The following is a 23,133-nucleotide window of genomic DNA, read 5'->3' on the forward strand; positions in this document are numbered from 1 at the left end:
AGAACAAAAGAAAAAAGGTCTCTTGCGCGCTTCCCACGCCTGGAGGGATCGAACCAAGACGAATGTGCACAAAAAATCGGTAGATTGCAAGCGAAGAAAGAGGTGAGCTTTTCGTCGAAATTCAGCCAGTTAAGAAATGCTTGGATCTATAAGCAGACGATGACTTTACGAACTTAATTGATGGGGAAAATGGAGGCCGCTAATTGGGCGAGAAACGCCAGAGTGGCAGGACTCCCTGACTATAACTCGTAAAGAATCGCAAAATTGTAGATACACAATTAGCGACGGCGCGGTCGCCGCGCGAGACGTGATTAGGCGGTATATATATTCAGTGGAGCAACATGCTCGCAGTAAGATAATCATCGTAATCGTCGCAGCTCGATTGCACGCGCAATCGTAATTAGCTCTTGGACGCAAAAAGAAAGAACCAACGACCACGGCATTTTTCATAACGGCTCGCAGTCGCAATAAGTAAGTCGCGTATCAATCAGTTATACATATATGTATATATATATGTGTGTGTGTGTGTGTGTGTGTGTGTGTGTGTGTTCGAGCGACTCGAGGAGCGAGGTGGACATACTCATGCGAATCGCTTGATTATTACAATGAGCCCTCCCCCCCCCCCCACCCACCCACCTTTTTTCTTTCTATTTTCGAGGTCGCGAACTTGGTGTAAGCACGCGCTACTAAGTATGTAAGTGGCCATCCGCCCAACTCGTTAGCCAACTGCTCTCCGCGGATCTGCTTGATTTGCATTCATTGAGCGTGTATGCGTGGACTTGGTCGCCGCCGCTGGCTAGCTGACTTATATGTTAACGGAGCTCTCCTGCGATCGATGTGACCTGTGACCGATTCGGTCTCGTTCATCTGTTGCGCTGGGCGGCTGCCAGAGCAGTCTCAAAGCTCTCATTGAATGCCCCTTGTTGCACGCTGCTATAATGTGAGTTGCAGCTGCACGATTATACTTATGAACTTAATTGATCGTAATCAGTAGTGGCGATGAGTGTCCTGCACGCTGCGTTGATTGCGTTGATGGCGTTGATGGCGTTGATGGCGTTGATCGTGTGATTGGGCGTCTGGTACCGGTGTCCAAGATCCCAAGATCCCATGTGCCCGTTAGGATGCGTTCGAGATGAACATTCAACTCGTTGGCCGAGATTTCGAGTGAATTTGGCAATGGTAATGGAGGCGCGCTCTATGCCGAGCGGGTTTAGTGTTCGTCGGCTGAGGACGAGGAAGGCAGGAAAGAAAAAGAAAAAGGAGCGCGCGCGCGCCAGTGAGCCAGTAACAAGTAGGGATGGCGAGCGTTTAATAATCTAGGGGCAGCATCAGTTGCACGCATAACTGCCAGCCTTTCGCCCAGTCACGCACGGCAACTCGGACGGACGGAGCGCGTCGACGGCCCCGACGTGCAAGCATGAGCGATCGCCACGGCAATCGGTCGCCTTGAACCTTGAAGCTGCAGTTGTTCAGTTTTCGACTGAACCACGATGAAAAGTGTCCTGGTGACCTTGTTGCTGCTCGCGCTGGTCGCGAGTAGCAGTGTGCGAGCGAGCGAGGAAACCAGTGACTTGTACCTGCGAAACGTCGTCGAAGAGTTACAATTCCTCAACGGCCTCGTGCCCTCGGACAGAAGTACCCGTGTATCCTACCCGACCGACCAGGAGCTACCGACCATCGGCGAGGCGAGCGTCGAGTCAGCGGCCAGCGCCTCGCTGCCGCAGGTAAGTTCAAGGATACCGCGTTTCCCTGCGTCTGCGGTGTCTTCCTCCGCGTGGCAGCAGTTATTGTTTTGTTTCCGCGACTCACTCGCAATTTATACAGTTACCGAACAGACATCAAGTGAGATCGCGACGGTTTTAGCGCAACGGTAAATGCCGTATAGGTCGTTGTTTTATGTGATGCTTTGTCAGCCTACTCAGATTATTTGTACAATTATTAACGTACAGGCGAGCAATGTAAAAAGGAAATTCTCGAAAGTCGAATGGAATGCTGAGGAAGCCACGGTGCCGTATTTAGTGGCCAAAGCGAACAGCGAATGAAATGAAACTGTGCATAGAATCACGCGAAGCACAGAGGTTCACGCGCGCGATCAAGCGTTATTCTTGGAAAAGATTACTAATCATACTACCGGCGATGATGCAGCATCAAATAGCAAGAAAGCCGCCGTCGACGTATTTGACGGAGCCACCGCAGCCGCCGCAGCCGCCGCAAGCCTCACCGATGCTCTTGGGCTTCACGGCAGCCGAATTAGCAGCCATGTATCGAAAGGCACTGCAGACTGGTGTCTCCGTGAAGCACAACAATGCCGAGTACAGCTTCGACAGGACTAAAGTTGTTCCAGCGTTGAGAGTTCAACAGCCTACTTATGGCTCCAATTATGCCTACTACTTTTACCCTCTGAACAGTTTCCGCCACGAACTTGAGAAACAGACTGCTGGCTTTCCTGCTGTTGTATCCGACGGATACCATACCTTGGTGAGCGTCAGTTTTTTCAGTGCCAACACATTTTAAGCACAATCTTGTATTTTCAATCCAAGATATTTATGTTTCTATTCTTAATACATTATCAGTTATCATCTGTTCTTGCATGCAGTCTTTCGATTCACTGCTTTCATGTCCATCTCGTTTGGATTTGCACTGCTTTCATGGCCATCTCAATTAGATTTTAAGGCTCACTTATGCAAGCTCGATATCTAACACAACCACGCCCTGCACGATTGTAACTTGGCACTCCATTGAAAATCACATCAAATGTATTTTCCAGCCCGACTCGGCCTACGCGGCGACGACGATAACAGACCACGTGAAAAAAGAGTCGAGCAACAATGGCATTATGAACCACATCATCACCGGTGTGAGCAGTTTTATCGGCATGGCTATTTTCTTCATATTCAGCATGTTTATCTATCCGCGATTCTTACATATGATGCATTTTCCCTTCGTTGCCACCTCCAGGACCAATTTTCGTAACGAGCTTAGTCATCTTACTGCTTTTGTTACCGAAGCCATTGACGCTTACAATCAAAATATCAAAAAGGTAGGTTCAATTTTGACTGCTTGATAATTCGTTGAGTCTCGCGCTCGCGGTAGCTCTATTATCAATTAGATCTACTTAAATGAAAATATTAGATGGATATTGTGCGATCTTATTCGTCAATTTACAACTTTGGCAACTTTCTTTCCCTTTGAACAAGCAATTATTTTAAAAACAACACATCCGATTCCTATTTTAAATTTCTCATTTGTTCGTGAGCAAATCACATTCCATTTCATTTTCAGAACATCTAAGTTACAAATTTTGCTGAAGCAAACGTTACGGGGCTTGCATAATTTAGCTCACGACTTTTATGCGTCCATTTTCTATCAATTATACTCAGTTCAATATTATCTTAATCAAGAGATATGCGCGTCACGTCAATTTAGTTAACGGAATAAAACTTTGTTCGTGAATGTTTTATCCGTGTAACATTTTATCTCGAAAAAAATTAACTTACATTAATTTCATGGAAATAACAATTTCCTTAAGAATGACGAATACATTAAGTATTAATAATATCATACGATTCCTTTTTTGTTCGCAGAAATCCAAACACAGACCGCAAAGGTAGCATACGTGGATCCATAGTTTAATTGAATTCGAACAAATCAGCTTGACGGGGTGTCTGAATATATGCAATTTAAGTTATTGCATGGAATGAATGGATATAAATAAATAAGACTCATTGAAATTAATGTAATGAAATTTATTGTTATAAAAAATTGGGGCTCCGAGGAAGTGACAACGTTGATCGCTTCTAGTATCTCTTGCGTTAGATTTTCCTTTACTTTTTACTAAGACTCTTCTGAAATTCTGCACTCGTTATCTTTCTTTGCTGTGTATTTTTATGTATAAATGTTCGTTTCTTTTCTTTTATTTACAAAGTTTCGAGAAGCCGCTTAAAAATCCGATCCGCCGTCTTCGTCAGTCAGATATAATAATGGGGTCACATTATTCAGCGCGTACAATAAGGATGAAGCTTAGCAAGAGAGAAAAAAAAATATATATAATATATATTATATTAAAACGAGCGTGTAACTACATAAAACTTGACAGCCGTTAAAATGGGAGTATACGTATCGTTAAAAAATCTTATAAAATCACGCTAACAATGGCTCGTGTGCCACGTATAAAATTAATACACATACGATCATATATGTATATACAAAAAACTCCTACGTACAACTCCAATTACAAAGTAAGAAAAATTTACAGTGACAAAATTCGACAGTCCCAGCGTTGTCGTTTTGAATAAAATCATGACACTCAATATTCATACGCTTTTGATTTCTCGGAGTCAAAAGCGTATCCAAAATGCACTAAGTATTCTTTGGATGCAATTTGAAATCGAAGATAAAAAGTCGAGAGTATATCTCGAATTCAGCAAAATGATTTGACTAGAAAAAATTAAAAATATGACCGATAAGTAATAGACATGGAAAAATCAGTCGCTTAATATGAATTATTAGAAGTTGACGAACAAAAGAACTTAATACACCGACAGCGAGACTTGACAAAAACCGAAATATAAAAAAATGTAGTAAAAACTTTGAATTTGCCAATTTTTGTTTTCTTTATATCAAAAGTGATAAAACTTTTTTTTTACACATTTATAAAAAAGTTTCAGTATTTCTAAGTATAATCTCTTAATGATTGAGGTCGAATCGATTTATATGTGCGATATAAGGTATAAAAATTATTACATTTTTTTATGCTCGATGCATAGCTAAGCAAAAACTATACGCAACCATAAAGCGTAAAAATCTGACGCGTCAATTTTTCACTCCTTTTCCTAATCATCAAATTATGCGTGTTTAGCTGATATACGGCTATGGATTCTGAACATAAAAAAATGTCAAGGATGCGCTTTGTCACTATATACCAATATGATGTCCAGTACTTGAGTCGATTATCGATACTTTGGTAAACAAGCTCTGTAACAATATCATTGTAGTTCAGTTTTTTGTTAAAATATTGCTAAAACTGTCCTTTTCTTCTTTCAATTGTATTACAAGTCTTTTATAGAAATATAAATATACATTTTTTTCTTTTAAGAGATTCCTTGTGAGTATAAATAATTACTCATTATCTTAAATAAGTCTTGAAGAATTTTTTTCGAGATTTTTGTTTGCTTGTTATATTTTATGGTTACAAGAGTTTGACTGTAAATCTAACAGTCACAACTCTTAAAATAAAACTCAGTCCTAAACCTATTCGTTTTACATCTAGTCGACGCATTCAAGAATAAAATTTAACATAATTTTTCTCTTATGAATGGAAAGACGATTTTTCGTGAATCTTTTGTGTGATCATTTGGCAAAAGTTCATCTTAAAATATGTACGAGTAGAGCACTATAATATTTACTTATTGTAGGCTTGAACAAATTCTACTCGTGATCGCGCGCGCTCCGCGAAAGGTTAACTAAATCAATTATTGGTATTAAGACTCCGCTTCATTTTCTTCTCCGAGGTTATGCAAGTCTAAGTAGTTAACGATTCCTCTATGCAAAAATTCATATTGGGGCTGGAAAGAAAAAAAAAAATATTAGGTAACTGTTTAGTGGCTTTGACGATAAAACTTTGTTTTATTAATCATGTTAGAAGTTACTGCAATTAAATAAATCGATTGAATCAAAATAATAAATTAAACTTGATGCCTGGAGTTTATTTACAAAATTAAAATCTAATAAACACGACGTATCAATCAATGATAACCGCTTATAGCAGGCAACATAAATATTTTTTAAAGAAGAAAATTTGTTAGTTTCTCATGTGAACTGAAGTCCAAAAATATATTCTAACAGAGTACTCACGTAAGTGCTAATCATTCCATGCCTCTGCGATCTGAGCTTCTTGACAGTAGTGAATATGTCAATTCTCTTCTCTATACGCAACTGTTGAACAAGGATACTAAGAGCCACGAACATAGAGCTCCTATCAGATCCATGATTACAGTGAACAACAAGCGGACCAGTTGACTCAGCATTGTTGGTTTGGGTTTGATCGATGAGCTCAATAAGACCTCTAGTCACTTCCGGTACTTCACCCTCGACTGTTGGCCAACCGTTATATTGATATTGAGTGACAACGACGTTCTCGTCGACCTTCGTGTTAGTGACACATAACTCGCGTCGTGTGAAGTAGGGACAACTTTCGCTTTGAATATACCGCACGCGAATGTAATCGTGATTCGTCTCATCGTCTGGCCAGTAGCGTGGACATTTTCGGGGTCCTTCAGCAAGCTACAAAATAAAGATTCTTCATTAATTTGTCTACCACTCAATATAAATGTCTTTCATCAGTAAAACAGAAAATAACAAAATTTACATCTGATAGCATAACGATCGTCGATATACATTGCTCGGATATCATCCTCCAGAAATCAGGAATTGTGGATTCAAGAGGATCCTGAGTTATTATAAATGATTCTGAATTATCGTATCCTTCGATAAATGATGCGTTGATGTAGGTAGAATGCTCCTTTCCTGGAATCGGAGTTAGAATCACTCGATTTCTGTCATAAGGTATCATCTGCTCACTTCGATTTTTATTCTTGTTCTCTTCACCACAACCCACCGAAAATGATTTTCTATCTTCTAATACTGCAGTTATTTTCTAAAAGAAAAAAATATATACGTAATTTTACACGGTCAATCGCTAAAAACAAAATCACTGTGAAAGCACTCACATCAAACTCCTCCTCCATACGACACTTCTCCTTGCCGTTCTCCCTCTGCCTGAGTTTCTCGACAGCAGCTTTGAGTTGTGGCGCCGGTATTTCTGTGTCACCATATTGACTCATCTCCATGAGAGCTCGATAAATGAAGATGTACTGTTTGAGGGATTGAACGAGGAAATTTCTCTGATGTCTCAAGTCGCAAACTGTGTTAAAAATTGACACTTGTCCTTCCTCCTGCAACTGTTGCATCAACGAATCCAGTGCCACAAGTGTACCAGTCCTGCCGACTCCAGCACTGCAGTGTACCAGTATAGGACCTTTCTCAAGCGAGTAAGCCTCGTTGACACGCTTGACAAACCTGAGTATAGCATGGGGATGCTCTGGTGCCATAAAGTCCTTCCAAACGAGGAAGTGGTACTGTACAATCTTACGCGAGTCTCTTTCACCGGTGCGGGTCATCTTCAATTCGCGAACCACGTAGTCCGAATACTGATGTTCACCCACGTGCTCCACGGTTATATCACCAAAGTTTTTAGTTTCGCTCTTGTCCGGCCAGTATTTAGCGCATTTAGTTTTCGAGTACTCTTCTAAATTGGTTAACATCAGTACCAACTCCAAGTGCTGCTCCCAGATCATTCGCCAATAGTCGCACACGGTATTTTCCATCGGACCTTGGGCGCAGATAAACTTCTTTCGTTCTTTGTAACCAAGCACGAAATTGGCATTTATATAGTCAGAGCCAAGAATTCCATCCATTTGCGTCAGTCGTACGCGTGTCTGATCGTAGCACTTGATGTCGGGATAGCGATTCTTGTAAACGTTCTCTCTCATCTCAGACGCGCGTGTTGTGCGGTCAGTGAAACGATCGGGCAGTAATTCAAATTCATGCTGGAAACCATAGTCGGAATCACGGTGTCGTTCTAAGTAGGCTTGTAATAGGTCATTTTTCGGGATCGGTGGCATATCTGGTGGTGTCGCCGCCACTAGCTGATGTCTGCCGCGTAGGCTTTGACAGAGATGCCTATGCATATGAAAATTTCCTGAATTTAGAGAAATTGTTTTCACGTATACTTGATTTCTTTATAACGACACCCGAATACTTGCGGTTGATAAAAAACATTGACCTTTCATAGAGATTATAACATAGAAGATCATGCACAATTTACGTGTTAGCTACTCTAAGCTGATACCCAATCTACCCAACTAAAAGCCGAAGGTGATAAACATTACACAGCCTTTCTTCAGCAAGTGCGTACATATTATTCATCGCGAGAAGCCGAAACTACATTCAACTTAGACGCAAAGATTTTAACAGTGACGTTAAGGTACTCGGTACTAGTTTTTACCTAGTCACTGCTCAATAATATAAAAAGAGTGCCTTACCGAAAACTATTCCTAAGAGTTATAATCTCCTCTCCTCGTTGCTGAGCACGTTTGGAGTATCGATGGAGCACGCACAAAGTAATAAGTAATATAATGATTATGAGTATGAGTACGACGGATAATTGTAAAATAACACCCAGCGTGGTAACGTCTTCGGCTATCACTGGCTTCGGATCAACACCTCCGAACAAAGGTGGCAAGTAACTGCTATAAACTGGCATCACTTGTCCTTTGGTAGCTCCGTAAACTAACAAAGAATTATATCCACAAATCAGTCTAACTTCGCATATGTTCACATTAAATATAACTTACCAATAATTTCTATAAATGCTGTATAATTAGCTTTGTCATCTAACAGGCCATCGTAAGGTGTGAGATATAAGCTTTCATACTCGGGTGCTACGTTCTCTCTTTTATTCCGAGCAATCTTTTCAGTTTGATTTGCCCCGGGAATTACCGTAGTAACAACTGTCGTTAAATTATCAAGCCTCGTCAGGTTTGCTGCTTTCAGATGCGTAGTCGTTTCTGGTAGTTGCGTACTAACACTTGCGTTTGCGTCAACTGTTACTGCATTCTAAAAAACGATAATTTAATCGAACTTGTTAGCATTTTTAACTAAAAATAATGACACACCTCTGGAATGAAATGTAGTACTAGGGGTATAGGCTTCTGCGTAAGACCGATGCACTGTTGGCAGGCAAGACTACCATTGTGAGTTTCACCATCGCCGATGAATACTTCCGAGGGTACGTTCTTACTGTCAAACATTTCCGCAAGATAAGCTCCACCGAGCGGTGAGGTATAGACATAATTATAGGAAAATACAGGAACTTCTTCGGGAGGCGGCAGATCAGCAAGAGCCTTCTGCGGCGCGAGCTTTATCACAAATATTCGCCAGCAGCAAATTGGCCCATTTCTCTCCGATATACGCGGCATGTAAAGCTTATACAATTGTCGGCCTTGTGTCTCAATCTTATGCCATGATCTTGCGTTCACGTTGTCGCGTTCAGGTATCGTCACTGGCATCGTACAATTTGCTACGGCTTCCTCGCCGTAGAATCTTTGTCGGGTTTGACACGATACGCGGATCTGAAGTATCACGATTCGTTTTATTGCTTATATTCTAAGCTTTCCTGTCTTTAAATGGAGTTGAAGTTATACTTACAGTGTAATTAGTATTGGGAGGTAACTGATTTTTTCTAAACGTATTGTATTGAAAGTCAACGTGATCGATAAATGGCCGTAAATACTCAGTCTTGATGCGTCCATTCTCGTCTTTGTACGTGGCTCTACCGGTTATTTCAATTTTATATTGATTAATAATACCATTGCGTTTCAATGGGGGTTCCCAATTTATGGACATCAGACTTGTCCTACTGATATTATCGAAACGACATGATACTATCAGATTTTGAGGTGCACTGGGTACTGAAATTTGGTCCAATAAAGTAAAAAGAAATTTTCAAAATAGTAATATAACGTCGTGCATTTACCTCCATCCAATGTTTCAACTTCAACTTCCTTACTCCAGTTGCCACATTGCTTAGTGTACTCATTGCAAGCTGAAATCTTGAATTTATAAGTGGTAGCAGGTTCTAAATATTCAAACAAATACAACTGGTTTGGTTCTGGAACAACTGCCTCGCTCTTTTGACTATTGTGGCTTGCAACAATAATGTAATAATGAACATGCTCTGCAAGCTCTGGAGGTGGTTTATTCCAAGCTATTGTCACGGTACTAGATGTCATGCCATTCACATTTAATTTTGGTATGAACACTGGGTCTATATACAAAAATAATTTTTAATATTAACTCAGTATTAACCAATGAAGCAAATTGTTACTTTCATACCTTTTTCTAAAGTAGTAATCCACCTGGGATCAATTTGCGTATGTGACCTGCCCACCTTATTCATAGCAGTAATGCCAATTTGATAAGCAGCACCCTTATCCAATCCCCTAAGTAAAAAACTTGAATTTCCTCCATTGATCAACTCATTGCCATACTGCCATGTATCAGTACCATTCTTCATATACTGAATGAAGTAGGTCTTGATGGGCTCATTGCCAGTATTGACTGTCCAATTGAGAAAGATACTCCCAGCACCAACAGTCTTCAGAAAGTCAATACTTATCAGAGGAACATCCACAACAAATAGGTATCTTTCTGCAGTCACCGCACCATAAAAATCATTAGCCTTACAAGTGTAGGTACCATTGTCTTTACGGGTAATACTCTTGAAGGATAATGTCAGTTTAACATGAGTTTCGTTGAGCTGTACCCAATTTGTCATATTCTTCAGACGTTCAAAGTTATCAGAATCATTGGTTTTGGACCAACTGAAGTCAGATAGAGGCTCTCCATAGAAATCACATGTTAAGTTCACAGCTTCTAACGCTTTGATCCTCACACTCTCACTGGAACTCACTCCACCTGGTTCTGTAAACCACACACATCCATGCATACTTTAGCTATGGCTTTGGAAAACAAATGAAACCTGTCAAATTTCAGCTTTACTCACCTATAACTCTTATATGCACAATTTTTTTTACGTGTACATTAGAAATGATGGCATTGCAAGTGTAATTGCCACTATCTTGCCTGGTAGCCTTTTTTATATCCAACCTCTCAACAAACTCATTCTCTTTGACGGACGTAAGATTTTTACCCTCGACACTCCACCAGACATGGCTAGCAGGTTCTAATATCCTACAACTAAGATGTGGAGTACTGCCGGCCTCAACGCCTTTAGCATCCTGCGATACTCCAATCTCCAATGCAGCCTCCTCTACTAGCACGTAAAGCAAAAAGAAAAGGAAGTTGCGCGTCGATGTTGCATTATAATGAGCGAATGCGCGTGTATAAATTTGTGGTCATTTATGAAAAATAATACTTACTGTTATCGTCGGCGCGGACAATGGTGGCGGCTGCGACGGCAACAATGAGATAGAATAGCCGGTGCATCATTGGTGACATCGCTGCTGCTTCGCTGTGTTGTTTATTCTGTCGTCGTTGTCGTCCTTTCAATCGCGGTGGCGGCGTCCTTAGAGTGTGCAGACTTCGTCGTCGCTTTGTGCGACACTAGGCGTCGTCGTCGCCGGCTGCTCGAAAAACATCACGCACGCGCCGACCGCCGCTATGCTTATACTATACACATACCACCTCCTCTGTTGCACCTCTCTCACTATGGTTCTATCGCACTCGCAGCACTCTTGACAGTTCAAACGCGAGACACGATTAATTACACGATGCCGCGTTTCGCTTTTGATCGTCCATTAAATTCTCGCGCGTGTCGCTGAATACAAAAAGCACACTGCATGTGAAAATTAGATAGAGAACCAAAAGGAGGCGTGTCTATTGATTGCATTAATAAAGGCGTGGTTGTTGAACACTGACTTGCTCTCTCTCCTCTCTCTCCTCTCTTTCTCTCTCTTTCTATACTGTGATAGGTCCTTGACCAACAATTTTATGTTATTACATAGCTGTATGTTTTTTGCTTTAAGGTAAATAAAGGACTATCGATTAGTCAATCTTTCTCTCTCACTTCTACACTAACCGAACGATTGACGCGCGCGCGCATGTGTGTGTGTGTATGTGTGTGTGTGTATAGTACCGAGAACTACGTACAGTGATATAGTATCATGAAAATGAAGAGAATAGTGTCTCACTGACGCAGATGCCGCCACCGATCTATTCGCCACCTCTCAGCCAATTACATATATTATGGCGATGTATTTCTAAATAAGCCAATAACGTCATTAATATTACTATACCCACAGTAGTTAATCTTTAATCAACTACTAAAAATAACGAGTTAATTAATGATCCAATTGAAATATCTGATTGCATGTTTATTCCAAAAGGGAGAGTAATAAAGAAAATGGCTACGTTTCTTTTTTGAAAATCTTTATTCTATGGTAATAGATTTTGGTTGCGTGATTTAGCTTTACCATGAACAAGTATTATTTTTATTAATAGAATACAAGAAGTAATCACTCTTTTCTGAATAGTAGTCAATTTCGTAAAAATATTGTTACTAATATAATGATTGTAAATTTGGACTCCTTGAGGACTCCATTGAACATATTTTATAGAAATGTACATACTTTGTATAACAAAGCTAAACAAATTCTCAAAATAGTTAGACATTTATAGGTATAGTCCGTACTCCGTTGTTTTTGTATTAACTTCGAATAATTTAAATATTTTATTTATAGTATCACAATTTATCATGTGTAGAAATAGTAAATCTCAAATTAAGAAAACGTAAATTAAGTTCAAATTTCGCGCCTGACTTAAAGGCGTATTTTTATGTAATCTGACAATGTATTTTTTTATGAGCCAATAAAACCTCTCTGTCTCTCTATCTCTCTCTCTCTCTCTCTCTCTCTCTCTCTCTCTCAGCGACTCTTCACTTTCTGTGCTGTACTAGTACATTGTATACCGCACAGACGGCTAGCTAGCGGAGCTGTGTGTGTGTGTGAGAGAGAGAGAGAGAGAGAGAGAGAGAGAGAGAGAGATAGGGATAGGCAGCTGCTAGCTGCTGCTGCGTTATTGGTAGCTCGCGCTTGCTGCTGACGGTGGTGTCAGTCGCGTTAGCGTCCCTCGTTGTTCTGTTGCTCTCGCGTATACACACAACTCACTTGCTCTCGTGCTAGTCAACGAGTAAGAGGTAGAGCGAGTGGAAAGCGACGCTCGTAGTGAGGTTATGCAACTATTGGTGGTGAGGTGCAAGTGCGTAAGAGTGAGAGAGACGGAAAGTGAATAGCGTTGAATCAGAGACAGAGCACGCATACGAGCAAGAGGCTCAACAAGTGGAGGATGAGGCCAAGCTGACCGTGGATCGTCTGGGCTGCATGGAGGCAGGGGGTCTGCTGCCCCGCCAGCCCCCTGGGACCTCGGACCATCACCATCAACAGCAGCAGCATCTTCAGCAGCAACAGATTATGGGTCAAGCACCAGGTTTAGGTGACCCGTCGACGCCTAAACGGCAGGCGGTGATTGACCGGCTTCGGAGACGAATGGACACTTACCGCAAACGACACCAAGAGGTCGAACCAAAGTTCGAGCAGTCTTATAACTGCAACATCGATCACTCGAATCAGGAGACCCTTGTGCTCAAACAGAGATACCTTGATAATAAGGCCAAGAAGCAGAGGAAACCAGAGAAAAAGCAACCCGACAATGTTGGCGTGCAAAACATTCATTTGGTGAGTGTGCCGTTCTGTTCTGCGCTTTTTCCCTTTTCTTATTTTCTATTTTACTCTCGTATGTTAAAAAGGACTACTTGTAATGTATCACGTGTTTGTATGCGTGGGTGCGAAAATGTGCGTCTGTCGGAAAAGTTGTAGCTATGCTTTTGTCGAGCGAGATCGAAAGAGAGACGGAGAGAGGATCAGTGGGATCAGTGTACGTGCAATGTTTTTCGTGAAAGGAGAGAGACGTGGGAAAGCCGTCCTTTTTGAGGAGGAGGGGAGGGGACTTGAAGGCTAGAACGGGGAAAATCGGCACAAGGATTTTTCTTATTTTTTAAATTGTGTTTGGCATTGTCGGCACAGTGCTTTCTATGACTAACGTTTGTAGCAGAGATTGAATCATACTTCCAAGTAAACATTGTGCTTTTCAATAATTCTTCCTTGTAAAGCGATTTTCGAGAGTACGCGTGGGCTAAGCAGCTTTATATTTGGTTGCGCTCCACTTCTGCACTTGTGCGCTGCGTGCGCGTGTGAGCATAGTTATGAAAAAACTATATACAGAAAGGTACACGCTCTCGTACGACGACACCGAGACTTTCTCCGTATACAACGAAAAGCTCGCAATATCGTAGTGCTAAGAGACTTTCGATTATGCTCCCGATCCTTCTTCATGTGTGCTTACTAGAGTACTTTCTAATTCAAAAACAATCGTCGCGGGTTGTTCTCCGCTCTTTCTTCGGCTTTCTTAATTATTATTATTTCACGTCTAACATGACGTGTAAGAACACTTTGCAGTGGTACTTTGCGCTATCGGTCATTTAAACGCGCGCTGTTGCCGTCACCTCAGCTTGCTCTTGCGCGCGCGCGCGCACACACCGTGCAAGAGAGCAGCTGAGCAACGCTAATCAGTGACTCTCAATTGGCGTAACGTGTGACGTCGGAATAAACAGCACCTGCGCGCGGCGCGCCAAGATTTTTCGAAAATCGCGCGCTCGCTCCTACTGCCGTGACTGCTTACCGCCCGAGGTCAAACCTATATATCGGGGCGTTCACTTTTACTTCGCCATTCGACAAGAGAAAAAAATCCAGTTTTGGGCATACGTGAAATTTCTTTTTCCACGTGACATTTCGTGATCGGTTATTTTATTACTATCAGTCAGACTGGAGGGGTCCGCCTAATCATTACGACGATGATTATTCCGCGAACGTTTCATTTTTTCTTTATCGCGAGGGAGAAGGAGATATCCGTTGAACAGAAAAAACCTCATATCGAATGAGAAAAAAGATCTTATTTGTGCATTTCAATTGAAAAAGGGGATCGATTCAAGCGTTTTTCAGTTTTCTGGAGCTTCGCTTGCATCCACGACTTATATACATTTGTACAGCAGTGTGCACGCCGCGTGCGAGCGAAATGTACAGTAACTGTTACTCTCTAAAGGTCATTATAAACCGTGTGGTCGAGAATAGAAATCTGTTTATAAGTTATGTAAATTCATTACTAAAACGAAAAAGAAATCTGTTACATTGACCAATTGAGTGGCTTTCCCACACTCATCATTTAAATGAAAAACTAAGCGAATAACTATCTAAAAGGAGAGAAAAAGCAAACTTGCACAGCGCATCTTGTAAAATCTAAATCGTTACAGCAGAGAAGATATTGAAAAAAAAAAAAAAAACAAAACAAAAAAGGAAAAAAAAAGAAAAAAACGAAACAAAAACTAATGTAAAATCAAGATAAAAGAGAAAAAGCAGTCAAGAGCGTAAAGTAACTCTTCCTATACACAATGCGTCAGAATGATCCCCCAATCGAATAAACGAAGCAAAAAGCAAGTAATTGAAGGCCTTCGCAAAAAGAAATCCGTGGCTGTCGATGGTCACTGATCGCGCTTATAAATACGAAAACTCCGGACGAGCATGCGATTGCCTAATCGTCGTGGCGCGGCTGGTGAAAAACACATCGTCGACATTTAATTGTGAACCACTGCGCGGCGAGAGAGCGCGCAGGAGGCAGCTGAGCGGACAAAGAACGAACGGTTATTGCAGCAGGACGACATTATGCTTCTCTCTCGCTCACTCGTCGGCGCACGTTTTATATACCGCGTACAATCCCTTCCCGTCGATGCGCAGGCAGTCGCGTGCCGAGAGAGAGAAATTTGAATGTTATTTTCTCTCTTCCGTTCGATGATGGAATCGTGGAAAGAACGCTTATCGCGATCATTAAGCGAAGACAGAAAAATGTTGAGATCTTGAGCTGCCGGATGCTCGTGCTCACCACTCGCTTCAGGCTAAACGTAGTTTTTCGGATAATTGAAAGAGCAATTATGCCAGTGATCGATCTCGCGACAAAAAATGCGAAACTCACTTAATGAGTATTTAGCGCTGACTCAGACATATTTATCTGTCTTAATGCGAGTGAGTCGCTTGCCAAATAGATAAGGAGAGATAGCCGAAAAAATGTTTTTCGGAAGGAGGGGGGCAGAGTAAGAAGCATGCGTCTCTGCCGCGAACGGCTAATAAGTATAAAATTGTTTAGACCGCGGGTGAGAGTGTGTGTGCCTGCGCGCGTGTCTACGTAAGTAAGTAGGGGAATGCCTTTCTTCCCGTCGCTCTGGTCGTCGTATGCCCCCCCACTCGCGTACTCATTGTTCGCTATACGGCGCGCGCCGCCGCTGCTGCAGCTGACAACTGATGTTCGCGAGCCTGGCAGTATACGCGCTCCTCGATACTAATCGGACTACAAACATGCCTCGCAACGCTTAATGCTAGTGCAACGACTAGAAGCAGCGATTCTCAACGTTAACCTTACAATCTGTCTTCCACTTCTCACTGCGTAGCTCTCACACTATTTTTTCCAATTTCAGGCTTTTTCAAATGAATGTCGCCTCGCCTTTTTCTGTTGAATCTTATCACATGTCGAACTTGAAATTTTCGACTCTTCTTCTATTGTGAGCTTGCTTGGCATAATATTTCATTCAGTTGTTAAGATAAGATTTGCTAGAATCACGTCGTCAAATGTATGATTAGCCGGTGATGTTTTTTCCTTGCTAAAAATATACACGATAACGTCAATAACATGTATTGTTTTCAAAGATTCTTTTGATGGAAAATGATTTTCAAAATATTTAAAAGCCCATCTGTAGATTACACAAGAAAAACAGTATTAAATAAGCGCAAGTTAAAAATTGTCATTTTTAAACTGAAAACTACCGAAAACTTTGTAAAAAGATGCATTCAGGGCAAACAAATATTCCACCAATAGAGTTAGTTAGGAAGTGGTGCGCTTTTATCAGGCAGAGTTTGAGAATTAACAAAAATAACATCGATTACGCACAAGTTTGTCGACCTTGTAGGTTTTCTACTTTGAATACAATAGCTTTGACTGATTAAGCGACAAGAAGCGTCTGAAGGATTGTGTAAGCATACTCGGCTGCGATCGTGTCTGTGTGTGTCGTACGCCTATATATTCAACATAGTTTTACGCTTTAAAAGAAAACTTTACTACTTATATGGATGTCGAGCTTTCGGTGACGACATTTGAATCGCAAATCAAGTTCTTACTCTTTTTTTCTACGTTCTAGACTAGATCATTACCTGCTTACATGTTCACTAAAGTTTTGACAATTAATTTTTTTAACTTTCAAAACACAAAAAAACTGCACGTCAAGCGGCTTTTTACTGATTTTCAAAAAAACCTCTGAAAACAAGTTAAGTACTGGTTAAGTTTTTTGAATTATTGGACTTCAATTGGTTAACTAATTAATAAGCATTAATAAGTCAGATTTTTTTAATGTTATTCCAAAGGCAAATGGGTAGAGTAACAGTGTAACGTCAATTACGAACTCCTTAATGGATCTCGAGCCGAAAGTCTATTAATAAATATCCTCTTGACTAGGCACTCCACATATTTGTGGGCATGTGGCGTGCGTCTATGTATGTGTGCAGTTCCCCAACTTGAAATGCCGACTGATCCATACAATCGCCCAATTTACGCAAGCTTTTCTATACTCATGCGCACGTGACTTCTGTTGTGTACGATTAATAGCCAGCTTCGTGTTTCCTCGCCCCTTCCGTTAAAAAAGCCAAATCTATATATACCTTTTTATTTCATTTTTATACTGCTACCGTTGATATTATAATCTGCTAAAAATGCAAGGTGTAATAGATCGCATATTTTTCTGTATTTAATTCAAGTAACTGAAAAGAAATTTCTTGTATTTTCTGAATTTTTTGACGTCTGAAAGATAATGTTTAAATTATATCTGTCATTTTTACGATATTAAAATTATTTGATTATTGAAAGTAATAAAAACTTAATTGAGAGATAATTCAATCTCAATTTCTCATTATGTATTATGCATTTGTATTGATATTACATATTTTTTCTGATTTACCATTATAAAACTATTCTCTGGAAACATAATTTTTTTTCTCATAAAATAAAATGCAATACACCAAACATGGTAAGCTCTGCCATTACTTTTACTACCTACAAGAATATATTTTCGTACACCCGTTTAAAATTGAGTGAATTCATATAACGTAACATCACTTTGCCTTTCGAGAAAAAATAAAAGGAAATGTGATTTAACATTACATCACTAAAAAATCGTGATAAAAGAAAAATTGAACTAAAGCAGAAAACGCGATTTTATAAATGACAGGAAAAGAAGTTCTCTCTACAGCAAAATAATCAGATCCAAGTGTGTACCTTTGAAGCAAACCATGAGATAAAGAAGTTTCTCACTAAGTTGTACGTCATCGTGTCCTAAAAAAAATAACACCTCGCGTTTTATCATATCAGCGTTGTCACGCGATATAGCGAGTGAGTCGGGCGCGCGCAGTCCGAAAAAAGCGCAACAGAGAGACCCAATTATCAAATCGCGTCGTCGGTCAGCGACACGGCGCCGGCTTCTTACGCCACCACTGAGCTTTACGCACCATGGGATCGATAGACGAGAGAGAAAGAGAGAGAGAGAGAGAGAGAGAGAGAGAGAGAGAGAGAGAGAGAGAGGCCAAACAGTAAACAGCCGGTTGGTCAGGACTCTCGCCTAGTGGAGGAGAGAAGGGGCCACACCTGCGCGGCCGCAAATCAATACGCTCGAGCAAGAGAGAGACTTTCACCGCGACGCGCCAGCGGCGCGATTTTAAATGGACCTCTCTCTCTCGCTCGCGCGCACCCATTTTCTAATGAGTCGATCGATATGCCGCAGTACCGAAATTCCTCGGTAGTTCCTTTTAAGGTGCAAGGTGCTCGACATTCCGCTCACTAGATACTATGCTATCGATTCGGTTGTTTAGCCTTCGTCTTTTCGAATTTTCCACGCTGGGCAATTTTACAAATTTAGAGCTAGGTACAAGACATTATACATTTTAGATATTGAATTACTTCTCTACATGTTAGCCATTGGTAAAAACCTGAATTTTTTAAATAACATAGCTGAACCTAGTTTAGGTTTTATTAGCTGATTATCAATCTAAATGACTTGGAATATACCTTAATCTTAAACAAACATTGTTTGTGAAAATTGCGATCACCTGTTGTGATGATATACACACCTAAATGGGGAAAACATCGGTACAGCTGAAAAAGTTTAATCAATAAAACGACATCGTGAATTTCAAAAGTTTCGAGAATTGCTTATCGAAGACACAACCAACTTCGTAAACCAAATGGTAAACCTAATCATACGTAATTGGCAGCTAATCACACACTACATCCCATTGAATAGCCTCGTTTCTTAATCCAATTCTAGGGCATAAATCTATAGCATATCAGCTGGTTATCACGGTAAAAGCTCACGTTTGATCTCTCTTCTCAAGCTCGTGTCGTGTTGTCCAGCACTGGTTAGGATATAGATGCTCGAAGCGAGAGAGCGTTGGCACGCGCCACATCATCCCCACTCTTGGTCGCTCTCACTCGGCAGTACAGTGTACGCTCGGCTGCGCGCGCGCGCGAATTTCCATCCGAGAGTGTGTGTTTTTCCCCTTTTCGGCCGTAGTCGCGATTTTCCGCTGCGCGACTCCCCCCCCCCCTCTCGCTCTCTCTCCCTCCCTCCCCCCGGTGGCTGTCAGTGGCTTTGGCGCAAGCGCGCTCCAGTGACACTCGTGTGCGATGCACGTCGTGTGCCGGACTACTCGGCGGCAGCGGCGGCGGCGGCAGCAGCAGCGGCAGCAGCAGCAGCAGCAGCAGCAGCAGCAGCGGCAGCGGCAGCAGCGGCAGCGGCAGCAGCAGCGGCGGCAGCAGCAGCAGCAGCAGTCGCTTCCCCTCGCCGGGGCCGCGATCAGCTGTTCTCGCAAGCTCCGTTCCGCCATCGGGCTGGCTCGGTCGAGTGCCGCCAAAGCAAACACGATGCCGCTCAAGTTGTTGGTCGATCGCTCGATGGCCTGCCGAAAGCCAAACAACCGTCAACGAGTACTGCACGGTCGTTGAGGCTTTCGTCGATCGGTCGCTGAGATTCTGCCAGTCTCGTCGCCTCCTGATCCTCTTCCGATTGTTTTCTTTTTGTCGTTCTCGTCCTTTTTGTCCTTCTTGGGATTGGTCTGGAATGATGGTAGGTTGGACGACGAGTGAAGGTGGTGCTGTTCTCTTGCTTGCTCTCCGCGCGCCTGGACAAACTCGTGCACGTGTGGAGGGCAATGTTGATTTTACTTGGTGCGCGAGGTCCGTGCGACAGCGCTCGGTATTCGAATGGCTGCGACTCTTGTTCCAGTTGTCCGCCAGTGGTGCTGCCTCAATGGCACTAATGGTGAAACAAGTTGTTGATAAACGAAAGGCTAAAGCAGCGCGCGATCGTCGCCAACGCGCTGATGAATAGCGACGGGTACGAAGGTGCTCTTGTGTTTCGTTGCACCGGAGGAACGCGCGCGCCTTTCGCAACCACTCGCGGAGACTCTCCGCTCGCGTTTTCAAGAAACAATCGTGCAAAAAGGGCGAGCGAGGGAAAAAGCAAAAGAAACGAAAGCGAGCGAGCGAAAAGAAGAATTAACCTTGAAATGAAACGACTGTGAATTGTGTGTGTGTGTGTGTGTGTTGCAGCAACAAAAATTCCTGAAGAGGACGGCTGATGAGCTGGAGTCGAGTGGTGGCGGCGGCGGCGGTGGGGGCGGTGCGGAGGCGGGCGGCTTCGGCGAGCCTTCGGTCAAGCTGCAATGCACTCAATCGACGAGCGCAACTGCGGGTCAGGGACCCAATGGTGCCCAAGGTGGCGCGACCGCCGGCCAGGCTGGACCGCAGTCACAACAGGCACCTGGTTCGCAAGGTGAGCATGTCTTTCCTTTCGGCCGTATCTGGCATTGCAAAACAATTGGCTGTCCTCGCGAGTCGCCGCGATATTGGCCAATTTCCGAATTGAAGATTCTGTTGTTTCGGTCGACGAGCCGCAAGCAAAAATGTCATGTCTTTTCAGTCGTTCCCAAACGCGAGTGCCTATTTGGCATCGCTCTCTCGGAGCTGTAGCCTACTACCTTGCTAAATTCATCGGATAAACTTGTCCTTTCTTCACTCTGTCAGATTCTTTCTTTCTTTCTTCCTCGTCATATGATCGATCATTTGCATTACACCGCTGACATATTCCTCCTCCTCCTCCTCCTCCTCCTCCTCCTCCGTTAAAATATCAAACTCGCGCGCGGCTGCATTAATTTTACCATTAATTCTGCCATCGTCTGCTCTGCTAACTGTCTCGATGAACAATAGTTCGTAAACCGCCACTAGCAAAATATTGGCAGCATTGAATGTGTCATTTTGACGGACGTTCCTAGGGAGGCAATGCGCTAACGTCGCACAATTTCTTAGGACACTCCTATCGAGCCTAGGTATATCAATCGCACGGTATTTTAATGGGATTACAGCCAGCGACAAATTAAATTACCCTTACAAAGCGAAACTTCAATCTCATTAGCTTTGCAAACAACTCGCGCGGCGATACACTCGATACTCGCCGCACAAGTTGCAATGACGAGACCAACAAAACAAAAGTCTTGCGAACGTTTGGCAGGTGTACCTGGCAGCGTAGGCAGCACGACGACTGCAGGTGCGACGGGCACCGCGACCGAGGGTCTCACCAAATTCAGCGTCGAGATCGTTCAACAACTGGAGTTCACCACGTCGGCGGCCAACTCGCAAGCTCAGCAAATCTCGACGAACGTGACGGTGAAAGCACTGACCAACGCGTCGGTGAAGAGCGACCTGGTTAATGCCACGGCGTCGCCGAAAAGCGAGCCGAACACGCCGGCGACGAACAATAGCCGAGCTAACGGCTCGAGCGCGAGCACGCCAAATAACGTGCAGTCGGCCACTGGCACGACGGCGCCGACCTCGGCGGACATCATCAGTAGTCTGGTGGAATGCAAACAGGAGCCGGAAAATGACTTTGATTTGGATGAGTGTGCCGCCGCGCTGGACAAGGATCCGAGCTTCGATTTCGAAGGTGGCTTCAAAGTTCCTGACGACGTCACCATCAAGGAGATCTTATCCGAGATTTCGGATTTTCATCCGAGCTTTATTAACAACCTGGACTTCGAGCAGGACGTCAAGCCACCGCAAATGCCGTCAATGCTGCAGCCGCAACAGCATCAGCAGCCGCTGGAGACCCAAGTAAAGATCGAGGATGACAAGGATCAGGCGATGCAACAACCGATGTACTCGAGGATGCCGTATCTGTCGGAAAGCCTCAGTCCAGCGGCTCAAACGCTCAAGCAGATGGCTGAACAACATCAGCATAAGACTCTTGGTTTCGGTCAACGACGGTCGCCTTACGCCGACCAGTTCAACGCTGCCGACAATTACCAAACCGTTTTACAAGAACAACGGCGGCTTTCAACCCGACGTTTTCGCTCAACGCCAGCAGCAACAGCAGCAGCAGCAGCAGCAGCAGCAACAACAACAACAGCAGCAGCAGCAGCAGCAGCAGCAGCAGCAGCAGCAGCAGCAGCAGCAGCAACAGCAGCAGCAGCAGCAGCAGCAACAACAGCAGCAACAGCAGCAGCAACAGCATCAGCAGCATCAGCATCAGCAGCAGCAGGCGGCAGCGAAACAAAGCTAATATTCTCGGAGCTGGTGGAACTGCCTACAAGCAGCAGTATTCGCCGTACGGCAGTCCGGGTTCGGCGATGCCCAATCACGGCAGTCCGGGCTACCCGTTGCCGCCGAGAATGCCGCAGGCGCAAGCTGGTGGTCAAGGCGCACAAGGGGGCTTCAACAGCTCGACACCACCGAGGCCGCCATCCGGGCCCGAAGCTGCCAACATTCAGATCAATCAAGCGCAGCAGCTCCACATCAACAATCCCACGCATCAGATTCAGGTTGGTGCTCTTTTCGTATTCTCGGAGCGTCGCGCAGTAACAGGCGCGCAAGCTCGCCCCTCGGCAAATGGTCCTCGCGATTATTCAGTTATTCGGCAAGCTATCGAGGATAGCCTTTGGCGCAGCGAGGTGGTGTTTGCATGGAGTCCGGTGGCCAAAATAACGAGGCGCTCGGGAGCGGCTGCAGTTATTTTGGGTGGCGCGCTAATACGCCGAAGCTCGATAGCGCTGGAGAGAGTCGGTCGCGCGATAATATTAGCGAGCGCTGCGAGTGAAAAAGTGAAAAACAATCGGTGAACGAGAGCGCTGGCTCATCTTCGGAAGGGCCGCCGAGAGCCCTCGGCCAGACGGCGCGAGCGTGGCCGCGCGAATTAGCCAGGCTAATTTTCATATTTATTTATTCGCAAGCGCGCGCGGAGAGTGCGCGTCGGCGTTCCTTCATCGATCGCGCGGAGCCTTGTCTGCTGACTGCTTTCGCGAGCGCGCATGCGCGCCTGCGGCTCTTCGCCTCCAAGGTGTCAATTACGTTAACTCC

The 23,133-nt window shown here is 43.5% G+C and overlaps 3 protein-coding genes across 4 annotated transcripts; 2 read left to right on the top strand and 1 right to left on the bottom strand.

Annotated features, from left to right (window-relative positions):
- The first annotated feature begins 1,280 nt into the window (after nt 1–1,280).
- On the top strand, nt 1,281–3,712 carry LOC131671774 (uncharacterized). Its single transcript, XM_058948483.1, has 4 exons — nt 1,281–1,724; nt 2,146–2,478; nt 2,768–3,040; nt 3,585–3,712. Exons 1-4 carry the CDS (start codon nt 1,491–1,493, stop codon nt 3,609–3,611), a joined length of 867 nt encoding a protein of 288 aa, XP_058804466.1. The 5' UTR covers nt 1,281–1,490; the 3' UTR covers nt 3,612–3,712.
- LOC131671773 (tyrosine-protein phosphatase 69D) lies at nt 3,696–12,053 on the bottom strand. Of its 2 annotated transcripts, none has more exons than XM_058948482.1 (12): nt 11,001–12,053; nt 10,625–10,891; nt 9,955–10,542; nt 9,596–9,886; nt 9,268–9,530; nt 8,736–9,191; nt 8,415–8,676; nt 8,103–8,349; nt 6,729–7,740; nt 6,368–6,655; nt 5,854–6,282; nt 3,696–5,564 (listed from the first exon to the last, which is right to left on the bottom strand). In XM_058948482.1, the coding sequence occupies exons 1-12, from the start codon at nt 11,077–11,079 to the stop codon at nt 5,481–5,483; spliced, it is 4,266 nt and encodes a 1,421-aa protein (XP_058804465.1). In that variant the 5' UTR covers nt 11,080–12,053; the 3' UTR covers nt 3,696–5,480. The 2 variants fall into 2 exon arrangements, with proteins under 2 accessions (XP_058804465.1, XP_058804464.1); XM_058948481.1 differs by having other exon boundaries at nt 10,625–10,894.
- Nucleotides 12,054–12,662: 609 nt separating this feature from the next.
- LOC131671775 (uncharacterized) lies at nt 12,663–23,118 on the top strand. The gene is given in 5 exon segments (XM_058948485.1): nt 12,663–13,313; nt 20,335–20,557; nt 21,293–22,066; nt 22,068–22,329; nt 22,331–23,118. Coding segments are annotated over 5 exon segments (2,178 nt in total). The 5' UTR covers nt 12,663–12,959; the 3' UTR covers nt 22,896–23,118.
- Nucleotides 23,119–23,133: the final 15 nt, after the last annotated feature.

Source organism: Phymastichus coffea, unplaced genomic scaffold (genome assembly GCF_024137745.1).
Source record: "Phymastichus coffea isolate CEN01 unplaced genomic scaffold, Cenicafe_Pcof_1.1 PCOF00135, whole genome shotgun sequence".
Classification (NCBI taxonomy): Eukaryota; Metazoa; Arthropoda; class Insecta; order Hymenoptera; family Eulophidae; genus Phymastichus; species Phymastichus coffea.